The sequence below is a fragment of the Bombina bombina genome, chromosome 9 (genome assembly GCF_027579735.1).
Source record: "Bombina bombina isolate aBomBom1 chromosome 9, aBomBom1.pri, whole genome shotgun sequence".
NCBI lineage: Eukaryota > Metazoa > Chordata > Amphibia > Anura > Bombinatoridae > Bombina > Bombina bombina.
The window spans coordinates 210,862,224-210,874,861 of record NC_069507.1 but is presented as its reverse complement, the minus strand read 5'-3'; the positions used below and the strand labels follow the sequence as shown (position 1 = coordinate 210,874,861).

The following is a 12,638-nucleotide window of genomic DNA, read 5'->3' as shown; positions in this document are numbered from 1 at the left end:
TCAACATTCACCTCTTAGTAAATGGAATTTGCAAAGATCTATGAGTGCTTTTATTGAGATTTAAACTAGTTTAAAGCTTCTTCACAATTACGTCAAACAATTTTACTTAAACTTGTGCAGCTACCTGCTACTTTCAGAAAGTATGTACCAGCTGCAGAGTTTAAAATGTATTAGAAATATCTCCTTTAGGTATGCTTTTATATGAAATAGCTGTTGCAGCAAAATGAAACCACAACCCAATGAAATTGGCTTCGCTTATATTGAGAGCATACCTAGTTAGCTTACCTGTCTAGTTATTTACAAAAAGTATTCCTTATCTTATTTGTCACTGTTTACTCAAACACCAATATATAGAAAGAACAATGAAAAATTTACATTTTAGTACTTCTTTCACCCCCGATTATATTATCTAAACCTTCTAGTTTACATGTTTTTTGTATTTTTGTAACCAGAAAATATGTTCAGAAATGTTCAGTATAGGTATAGGCAAAATCAAGTATTTCAAATGAGAAAATAAAGGTGAGGAAGCGATTTGTAAACAATTGTATACACTCCAGTAGGTAAAATGGATAATTGGGAACACATTAAAGGGGAGAAAATATTGGAGTACACTGCCCCTTTAAAAGTTACATGGTTCAGACAAACATGTAGCTTTTAGAGACTTTTCAAATTACTACTTTTCAATTTTGATAATAAATTATTATTGCAATAGTGCAATCATAAAGTGCTATAAACACAGAGCATTTTCTTTTTTGCTCCTTTATGTACCTTTAACAATTGTTACATGAAGAATAATGAGACGTACATTATAGAAAATGGAGGGTCTTGAACAGACAACCGACAGATAGACAGATACACTATCTAACAGATAGATAGGTAGAAAGATAGATAAATAGACAGATATCAGCAATTTGGACTACATTAGAACAGATTAACCTTGTTTGCTTCAATTGTTTTTCAATGGTCAAACTCCACCGACCACTTCCCTTATTAAGAAGAGTCAATCTCAGTCAAAGTTTCTATTTAATTGCTCACAGTATAACAAATTCTTACCAAGTTCAATAGGTAATGCTTGCAACGGGTTTCCTTCCAAGAGGAGATATTGCAGCTGCCTTAAACATATTCAGAACATAAAATTATTATTATATTCAAAAACATAAAATTATTATTCTGCAAAATGTCTATTTCCATTAGAAAAAAATGAATGGCACCCAGCAACGTATCTCACAAGTTTTTAAAATTAAAACCTAGAACCGGATAACATTAATATAATAAATAAATACAGGTGGCCCTCGGTTTGCAACGGTTCAATTTACACCGTTTCAGAATAACAACCTTTTTTTTCAGTCATGTGACTGCTATTGAAAAGCATTGAGAAGCAGTGCATTGATTAAAATAGCCAGTAGGTGGAGCTGTCCGCTTGTGTTGCAGCAAAGATATGCAAGCCAATCAAGCTGAAATTAATCAGTTTAACCAGACCTGAGCTATAGAGCAGCTTGCAAAGGAACACAATTTTCCTGTCTATAAATCAGTCCCGATTAGAATGCATAGAAAGAACTGTTTGCAGAAAAATGCAAGTAAAGTCTGTGTTGTGTGATTATTTTATTAGGTTTATAATGCTGTTTAGCAAATGTTTTTGTTCATTTAACTTAGTTTAATGATATATTCTGTGTTGTGTGATTATTTTATTAGGTTTATAATGCTGTTTAGCATTTAAAGTCTTCATTTTAAAGCTTTAAAAATAATGTATTAGGTGTTACTTATGACAATTTTGAGAGGGGCCTGGAACCTAACTCCCTCACTTCCCATTGACTTACATTATAAACTGGGTTTCAATTTACAACCATTCCTTCTGGAACCTAACCCCGGCGTAAACTGAGGGCTACCTGTACATAAATATATATTATATGATGTATCATGCTACATGAAAGCCTGTTTGCTGTGCTTAAAGGGACACTGAACCCAATTTATTTATTTCATGATTCAGATAAAGCATGCAATTTTAAGCAACTTTCTAATTTACTCCAATTATCAAAGCGTCTTTATTTTCTTGGTATCTTTATTTGAAAAAGCAGGAATGTATAAGCTTACCAGCCAGCCCATTTTTGGTTCAGCACCTTGTATAGCGCTTGCTGATTTGTGGGTACATTTTGCAATATTATAACATCTTCTTTTATTTCTAAATGTTACTTAAGATATCCAAAGCACACATGAAATGCATAATTTAACATAAAGTGATTTAATGGTAATCTGTTAAAAAAAAATAAAAAATGAAAGGGACATAAACCCAATTTTTTTCTTTCATGATTCAGATAGAGAATGCTATTTTAATCAAGTTTTTAATTTATTTCTATTATCTAATTTGTTTTGTTCTCTTGGTATACTTTGTTGAAAAGGATACCTATGTAGGCTCGGGAGCTGCTGATTGGTGGATGCACATTTATGCCTCATGTTATTGGCTCACCCAATGTGTTAACTAGCTTCCAGTGCTGCACTGCTAATTATTCAACACATGATACCAAGAGAATGAAGCAAATTTGATAATTGAAGTAAATTGGAAAGCTGGGTTTCATGTCCCTTTAATATTAGTTCATTTTAGCTTAACATTGGCTTAAATTTTAGCCAGTTGTTTTTTTAAATTAAGCAGGGTGGTGTGTCCATTAAATAGGTCATGTGGAGAACACTGAGTAATCATAATGCTGATACTAAGAATGTGGGGCGAGATTACATATGTGGCGTTGCCCGCAAAAGCTGGCGATGCTGGTGTTTAGTTCGGGTTTGCTATCACATATACGGCACCGCATTTAAATGCGGTGTGTATATTTCACCCGTCGCCCGCTAATTTTACTCCCATAAGCTAACATAGAACCGCGTCGTAAATTGGTATCACATATTCAGCGCAAGGACTTACGCGGCGAAAATAGAGAAATTTTACTCAATTTTAACCTCGCCACACATAGGCAGACGCAGCAAGCCTTACGCTAAAAATGTGAGCATCGTAACTCCCTGAAAATATAAACTAACACATGCACAATATCTACCTGTCAACCGCAATCCCCTACAGCAATAACTAATAAAGTATATTAACCCCTAATCCGCCGAACACCCACATCGGAATATGCCTAATTAAACTATTAACCCCTAATCCGCCATTCGCCCACTACCTAAGAAAGTACATTAACCCCTAATCCGTCAAACCCCCAGATCGCAATATGCCTAAATAAACTATTAACCCCTAATCTGCCATTCACCCATATTGCAAACTACCTAATAAAGTATATTAACCCCTAAACCGCCAAACCCCAACGCAATTTACTAATTACTAAGCCCCCTAACCTAACACCCCCAAAATTAACCCCAATTACCTAAAATTAAAAAATACTAATTACAATTAAAATAAAAAACCTGATTACTTTATAAATAAAAAACTAAGTTTAAATTAATCTAAAATTACAAAAATAAAAAAGTCTAACATTACAGAAAATAATAAACCAAATTATCAAAAATAAAAAAAATTAAACCTAATCCCTATGAAAATAAAAAATCCCCCCAAAATAAAAACACCTCTAATCTAAACTAAACTACCAATAGCCCTTAAAAGGGCCTTTTGTAGGGCATTGTCCTAAGTTAAACAGCTCTTTTACATAAAAAAACTTAAGTTCCTCCTAACAGTAAACCCCCCGCAAAATAAAAAAAAACTAACACTAAAAAACCTAAGCTACCCATTGCCCCTAAAAGGGCATTTGTATGGACATTGCCCTTTAAAGGGCATTCAGCTCTTTTACCGCCCAATAAAATCCCTAATCTAAAAAATAGATAGGTACTCGCGGTTCCTGAAGTCCAGCGGTGAAGTCTTCTTCCAACCGGCGACATCTTCTATTTTCATCTAGGACCGCGGAACTGAAGACCGGCGACCACAGAGCCATGGAGGGTGGAGGATCCTCTTTGTACAATCACCGCCGTACACTGAATATAATTTAAAAGCGTAACTTGGATTCAATATTCAGTGTACGGCGGTGATCGTACGAAGAGGATCCTCCATGCTCCATGGTTCCGCTGTCGCCGGTCTTCAGTTACGCGATCCTTGATGAAGATAGAAGAGATCGCTGCGATGGAAGAAGATGTCGCCGATAGGAAGCAGAATTCACCACCGGACTTAAGGAACCATGATTACCAATCTGGGAGTTAGACTTAAGCTTTTTTTTTTTATATTTGGGGGGAGTTATTTTTTAGATTAGGGATTTTATTGAGCGGTAAAAGAGCTGAATGCCCTTTTAAGGGCAGTAAAAGAGCTGAATGCCTCTTTAAGGGCAATGCCCATACAAATTCCCTTTTAGGGGCAATGGGTAGCTTAGGTTTTTAGTGTTAGTTTTTTTTATTTTGGGGAGTTTGGTGGGTGCTGGGGTATTTTACTGTTAGGGGGAACTTTTTTTTTAAATGTAAAAGAGCTGTTTAAATTAGGGCAATGCCCTACAAAAGGCACTTTTAATGGCTATTGGTAGTTTAGTTTAGATTAGGGGGTGTTTTTATTTTGGGGGGAATGCTTTTTTATTTTCGTAGGGATTAGGTTTATTTTTTTTATTTTTGATAATTTGGTTTATTATTTTCTGTAATGTTAGACTTTTTTTAATTTTTTGTAATTTTAGATTAATTTAATTGTAGTTTTTTTTAAGTACTATTAGAATTTTTTATTTTAATTGTAATATAGTATTTTATGTAATTTGGGGTTCATTTAGGAGGTTTTAGGTTAGTGGGCTTAGTAATTAAATTAGTTATTTGCATTGTGGGGGGTTGGCAGTTTAGGAGTAAATAGATTAATTAGGTTAATTGCGATGTGGGGGTTTGGCGGTTTAGGGGTTCAAAAGTTAGTTACTTTGTGATGTGGGGGTTTAAGGGTTAATACATGTTCTAGGTAGTTTGCCATGTGGGTGAATGGCGGATTAGGGGTTAATACATTTATTAGGTAGATCACAATGTGGGTGAATGGCGGATTAGGGGTTAATAGTTTAATTAGGCATATTGCGTTGTGGGGTGTTGTTGGTTTAGGGGTTAATACTTTTATTATTAGTTGTGATGTGGGGGGATTGTGGATTTAGGGGGTTTTACGTGTCGGGTTTATTTTTGGGAGGCGGGTTAGACTTTTACAGGAGATTTAAAAATGATTTATTTTTTTTTAGGCGCCGTCAGTTTCTAAAGTGCCTTAAGTCACTGGCGACTCCAGGAAATGTGTATTTACGCACATTTCTGGACATTGCTAGTTTATCCGACTTAAGGCACTTTATGAACTGCTGGCGGGGTTTATGTGATTCCCCGATGTGCGAGGTGAAAATTACGGGCGGCAGGGATTTCAGCAGTTGCGCTAAAGCCTGCGCCGCATATGTAATCTCGCCCGTGATTTGGATCTCGGTCCTTCTTTATTCTACCACCTATGAATGAGAAAAAGCAGTCAACAGAGGATGATACAGTATTGTCCTCCGTACACAACAGTGAAAGTGAGACAACACTGTGTCTTCCTTTGCACTGAGGAGGTTAATGAAGATTTCTATTCCTCCTGCCACATACAACAGGAATATGATCTAACTCTATTTGTTCACTGGTTATCTACTGTATTTAATATGTTAGGGTCACTTACAGATCATAGTTTAGACCATATACAGGACATCAAATTATATCACTGACCAAGGGAAAATATGAGAAGAAATGTAAAAAATAAAGTCAAAATGAAACGTGCTTGATTCAAGTACACATCCTACACTACTTGGAGCTAGCTGGTGATTGGTGGCTGCCCTAGAGCGACAAGGGCAGCACAAAACCCAAATGTGTCAGTTTTGTGCCCTTTTACTGTAATTTAATTCTAAAATGATCTTTCAAATGCTTGTAAAATGTATAAAATGCATATTCCAGACTTAAAATTGTTATATTCCAAACAGCCATTGGCTGCACACTCTATTGACTTTAAAACTGCCCCAATTGGTTTTAGTAGAGAATGAAAACTGGGTTACAAGATGGCGGCTGTTGCTTTATTAACACTGAAGCTTCACTTATTTTTTCAGTGTGGAAGCAAATAATCCAATATATATTTTTATTTAGTTTATTGTCCGCTCAGGCTAATCTTTGCTTTAAATACAGAACTCTTCCTTTTGGTGTTTTTAAAGAGTCAAAATAAAGTATTATGATTCAGACAGGGTGTGCAGTTTTTAGACACTTTCCAATTTACTTCCATTATCAAATTTTGCACACAGTCTTTTTATATTTACACTTTCTGGGGAGGAAGATCCTACTGAGCATGTGCACAAGCTCACAGGGTATACGTATACTAGTCTGTGATTGGCTGATGTCTGTCACATGATACAGGGGGCCGGAAATTGGGAGAAAAAAATAAATTTGTCAGAAATAAATCTACTGCTTATTTGAAATTCAGAATTAGTGCTATTGCATTGTCTTTTTTTATTATGTACTTGTTAATTATGCAATTCTACTACATTGAGGGACACTCAATCAAAATTAAACTTTCATTATTCAGATAGAGCATGCCATTTTAAACAACTTTCCAATTTACTTCCATTAACTAAATGTGCACAGTCTTTTTATATTTTAACTTTTTGAGTCACCAGCTCCTACTGAGCATGTGCAAGAATAAGTGTGTATGCATTTGTGAATGGCTGATGGCTGTCACATGGTACGTGTATGCATTTGTGATTGGCTGATGGCTCTCACATGGTACAGGGGGAGTGGAAAAAGACATAACTTTGAAATTTGTCAGAAAAAAATCTGCTACTCATTTGAAGTTCAGACTAAGTGCTATTGCATTGTCTTGTTATCTTGCATTTGTTGATTATGCAAATCTACTGCATTGAGTGATCCTTTAATGTCCCTGCTAACTGGCTGAAAGAAAGAACAACCACCAAAAAAGTTGGTTCATTCAGAACCAGAACATCAATGCTTCAAAGAAACAACAACAAAAAAACACTGTGATCCATTTTGATTTCAGATATGCAGAGCTGCCTATCTGGAGACATTCTCTCTTTATACATAAATATCAGCTGTAAGGAACACCCATTCATACATTGTCACAAATATCCCCGTGCTGTTGTATTTACAGATTTAGCTGCTTACAAATAAAGTTTATATAATATAAGCAATATTTGCAGTAGTCTATTAGTGTAAAGAATCTATAACAGTGTTTAAAAACAGTACCTGTGTTCTCCAATTGCAGAGGGCAGACTTGTAATTTTATTATAACGAAGATCTAACCATACAAGATATGGCAGTTGTTGAAAGAAATCCTCGGGAAGACAGCACAAAGCATTTCCTTGTAAATGGATATTCTGAAGTGAAGAAATAAAATCTATAATGATATTTCTGTCTACAAGATTCTTACAACATTTTACTAAATATCAATAACATCTTTTTTTTCTAAAGGGATTATAGAGAGGAATATTTTCCATTCATAACCTCCATTCTGCATCAGTCACTGTACATTTGAAAAACATCCAATTCCTTAGATAAATAAATGGTTCATAACAAATATTTACTCTGGAAAGAGAAAGGCTTGATGGTAAAAGCATAGGACAAATAAACTTGCTGCATTTGAAGACTATACAGAAGCTATTTACAGTATATATAAACAGCATGCCATTTAAAAAAAGGTGTTTTTCATCCTGTGGTCAAATACAAATTTTGTGATACCATCTGCTTCCACTAAAGCATCCAAAAGTGGTTAGAGCAGTGATCTCAAAGTACCGGCCCCAGGGCCATATGCGGCCCTCAAGATAGTTTAATTTGGTCCTCCCTTGTTTAATAGGTAAACAATTTATTTTGGCTGTCAGTTTTTTTTGTGGCTCTAAGAGGTGTAACTTGTTGATGTTCTATATAGGCACTCACAAGATGATTATAAAGGCAAGTGTCCAGTGTAGACTCCCACCATGCACTGCTTGGATAAATGTCACTTTTTACGTTGTTATACAGTTCCAGAATGATCACTTCACTCACAAGATAAATATAGCCAACTGAGTATTTCTATTGTGGGCTACAACTCACACCATACACTACTACTTAGTTAAATGTCAATTCCAGTTTAGTATATCCAGTTCTGGAGCACTTACTCAGTTTAAGAGGCCCCCATGGGAGAAGAACACTTAAAGGGACATAATACTCATATGCTAAATCACTTGAAACTGATGCAGTATAACTGTAAAAAGCTCACAGGAAAATATCACCTGAGCATCTCTATGTAAAAAAGGAAGATATTTTACCTCACAATTTCATTAGCTCAGCAGAGTAAGTTCTGTGTAAAAAGTTATACTCAGCTGCTCCCAGCTGCAGGTAAAAATAAAAAAAAAATGAAGAAATGAACAGCAGCCAATCAGCATCAGCAGTGCTGAGGTCATGAACTCTTACTGTGATCTCATGAGATTTGACTTAACTCTCATGAGATTTCATAGTAAGCTTCCTTTACCCGATTGGTGAAATAATATGAGAGTGCACGAAGCTCACTCCCTTAGCTGTCCCAGGACAGACATACTGATTTGTTGCTTAGAAATCCTTTACAATGGGAGGTGGCTACTGAGGAACTTTTGAGGTAAAATATCTTTCTTTTTTACATAGAGATATTCAGGTGATATTTTCTAGTCAGCTTTTTACAGCTATGCTGCCTCACTTTCAAGTGTTTAAACATTTGGGTATTATGGCCCTTTAACCAGTGGTCCCCAGATACATTGAGCTTGATACCCCTGGGTTAGAGCCACTGAAAACTGATTCCCGGACTGGGAATAAAAAACAGCCCTGGAAAACTTGTAGACCAGCCCTAAATGTTGCCGCGGCCATAGAATGCACGTCAGATTTTTCCCAGCTATTATAAAATTGTCTTTGTTTTCTTTGTATCCTTTGTTGAAAAGCCAGAAGGTAAAGTACAGGAGTGTGCATGAGTCTGCAGCCCTATATGGCAGCAGTTTGGCAACAATGTTATACATTAGCAAGAGCACTAGATGGCAGCACTATTTCCTGTCATGTAGTGCTTCAGGCATGTGCACACTAGCTATCTAGATACCTTTTCAATAAAGAACATGAGAACAGTTTGATAATATAAGTAAAGCGGAAACTCTATAAAATTGTATTCTCTATCTGAATCATGAAAGATAAATATGTTGGGGTTTTTTTTTTTAAATCCCTCAAAAGGGACAGTCTAGTCAAAAAAATTAACTTTCATGATTCAGATAGGGAATGTAATTTTTAACAACATACATTTTGCTTTGTTCTCTTGGTATTCTGAGTTGAAAGCTAAACCTAGGTAGGTGCATATGCTAATTTCTAAGCCCTTGAAGGCCGCCTTTTATCTGAACGCATTTTGACAGTTTTTCACAACAAGAGGGTGTTAGTTCATGTGTGCCATATAGATATTATTGAGCTCATGCACATGGAGTTACCTAGGAGTCCGCATTGGTTGGCTAAAATGCAAGTCTGTGAAAAGAACTGAAATAAGGGGGAAGTCTGCAGAGGCTTAGATACAAAGTAATCACAGAGGTAAAAATGATATTAATATAACCGTGTTGGCTGTGCAAAACTGGAGAAATGGGTAATAAAGGGATTATCTATCTTTTTAAAGGGACAGTCTACACCAGAATTCCTACTGTTTTAAAAGATGGATAATCCCTTTATTCCCCATTCCCTAGTTTTGAAGTTTTATTTTGACCCTTTTTTTCTGTCTCTGGAAACCTTATACATGGCGGCTAACCCTGCTATTTATTTGTCCCTAATTGTGCTCAGCAGGGGTCATTCAATAAGGAAATGCAAACAATGATAGTGGGAAGTGGCTATATATGTCTACAAGTCTGCACTGGTTCCTCTGAATAAGGCACAGGAGGGGGGGTGGCTATTACAAAACAATTGCAGCAAACAAGGTGTAAAAACATGATTGTAAACATTTAAGAGGTTTCCATAGGGTACTACTAGTAATCTTCATTAAAAATAGCCCCCATTTGTCTGTACCCTACCACCCATTTTGTTATTTCATTCTGAAGCAGAAGATATCCCCCTCCACTGTTTAAAGCAAGGACTAAGTGAAGGCAGCAATAGCGCAAACATTTTTTTCACTTCCTACTTGCATTACCCTATGGAAACCCCTAAATACATTAAAGGGACACTAAAGTCAAGATTTAACTTTTATGATTCAGATAGAGCATGAAATCAAAGTACTACCATTATCAAAATGGGCCCAATCTTTTTATATGCACACTTTCTGAGGCACCAGCTACTACTGAGCATGTGCAAGAGTTCAAAGTATATATGTGCATGTGTCAGAAAATAATCTACTGCTTATTTGAAATTCAGAGTAAGTGTGATTGTTTTGTCTTTTTATTATTGGTTTGCTGAATATATCATTCTACTGTATTTATGGGTCCTTTAGTTAGTCTTTATAATATAATATGAGTTGTGTGCCCCTTAATGCATTCAAAAACATTTCACGTTTGGTATATTAATGTAATGCAATACGGAGTTTATGTTCCTTTAAGATTTATGGCCGTCTCTACATGTTTATTGTAAGTCATTTGTATGCATATATTTCAATTTGAGAGCTTATAATAATTGTATAGTTTCCTAGCAGGATGCTTTGATTACTGATGGGTCAAAAACAACAGAGAGCCAATGCTAGTGATGCAGGCTGAACTGAACCTAAGACCTACATAATATCTACTCAGGATTCATACATTTTAATAACAATGTACACTGTTAAACACAATTAAGATAAACATTTTTTAAATGTATAAAAATGTACTAACTTACCTTTATACAAAAGTCGCTTTTGTAAAGGTCTTCACTAAGATAAGTTAGGTTTTTCTTACTTAGATCCAATGTGTCACATGTTGTGGAATGTTCGTTGGAATGTAAATCAGTTTGTTTTAATGGACTTTTTATATCAAATGTCTGATTTCCAACGACTGTGTGTCTGTATTCACTCCTCAGACTGCATTGCATTGACAGCTGTTTATCCATTACTTGACTGCAGCTACATCAGAATTGGTAAAAAGAAAAAATAAATATATATATATATATACAGTATAATAAAACAAGTAATAGAGTGATCCTCCCCTTAGAGAGCTCCACTTTACTCATATGATTGAGTTTTTTTACAGTATTTTCCATCTAGGACAGTAGATAGCTGGAAACAATCTACTTTGCAATATGGATCTAAAGTAATGATATATTTTTCTATTACATACAGACAAATTGAAGTCAGATCTAGTGAACATTTACATTTCCACCAACAACTCAATATCGAAAGAGCTACAGTTTTGTTTTTTATTGCACAAAGGAGTATTTATTTATTTTTTATTACACAAAAACAGTAAGGGTCTAGTTATGCATGAGAAACAACTTAGCAATATACTTTCATTATTTATGTTTGCCCCTTTTCGTAAAATTTGGCTCTAAAAATAGCTTATTTTTAATTACAGCAACACGACACAAATGCCTTGTAATCACAAGATGTTCACGGTCCCTTTAATGCAAGAAAATAATGAAAACCTAAAGTTGCGTTGCATATTTCGTAAACCCCTATTCTCATAGCACATTAGGTGTTAATCCCCACTGAAAGCCAATATGATGAGATCTTGATCCTTAGTTCCAATTCTTTCTTATTATTTTGATATTCATTATTACACAGAAACAGTTTTGTTTTGGAGTTCGGGAAACTTTCTTCATGCACATCACTTACATGGGACAACATCGGTCACTCCGCCAGGAATCAGTCAAATGAAGCGCGTCTAAAAACTGGGCTTACTGTGTCTGGGCGGAAACATATTACTAATAACCATGCAGAAGGAAGAGACGCGTTGCCATGGAAATCTCAGGCTGACTACGGCTACTCGGCTGGTCCAAACTTTGTCAAAGGCGAGATGTTATTTCAAATTTATACAGATAACTATTTGGTGTAATTATCTAACGAAACATTTCTTTGTATATTATTATTATTATACCTGTATGATTGCATCCCTCCCTAAAACAAATGAAATAAACATTTCTATAATGATTGAAACACTTAGAAACGACACTAAAATATATTATTAAAGAATAGTTTAAAAAGAATACTTGAAATACTTTGGTAATAGTTTTAGTTTCCAGTTTGTTACTTAAGCATTCACATTTCAAATTGTTAAAATAGTGTATTTTTTTTTAAAAAAAGCATCTACCTAAGAATCATTTATATTATTGTTATAATAATTCTAATTTGTTACCAAAGTACTCACATTTCACATTGTTAAAATAGCAATATTACTAAGTTAAATAACCATTATGTTTTTTTATAATATTAAACAATGTTTAACAAATTAAATAAGTAATGCAGTAATTAGAGAAACATTAGAAAATGTAAAATACTTGACTAATGTGTAACAGCTCAGGAGCATGCAAGTGTCTGCAGTACTATGGTCTAGATTTATCAAAGCTGAGGCGGGGCGAAATTACCCGCAGGTAATCAACATTGCACACGAGCAATCCCGCCCCCTGCCCGCGCACAGCCAATCACGCAGGGGCAGGAGCTGTCAATCTCCTCGGTCGGACTCGACCGCAGAGATTGAATTTCGCCACCTTAGAGGTGGCGAAGAGGTTAAGGAAGCAGCAGTCAGGTGACCGCTGCTTGA

At 35.4% G+C, this 12,638-nt stretch overlaps 1 protein-coding gene across 1 annotated transcript in view; it reads right to left on the bottom strand.

Moving 5' to 3' along the window:
- The window catches only part of LRRC27 (leucine rich repeat containing 27), a 106,929-nt gene extending 95,156 nt beyond the window's left edge, over positions 1-11,773 (bottom strand). The window contains exons 1-4 of the mRNA XM_053692593.1: positions 11,714-11,773; positions 10,783-11,005; positions 7,198-7,328; positions 1,054-1,112 (exon numbers count right to left, since the gene is read on the bottom strand). Coding sequence (XP_053548568.1) covers positions 1,054-1,112; positions 7,198-7,328; positions 10,783-10,992 — 400 coding nt within the window. The 5' untranslated portion in view covers positions 10,993-11,005; positions 11,714-11,773. The remainder of the gene's footprint in view (positions 1-1,053; positions 1,113-7,197; positions 7,329-10,782; positions 11,006-11,713) is intronic.
- Positions 11,774-12,638: the final 865 nt, after the last annotated feature.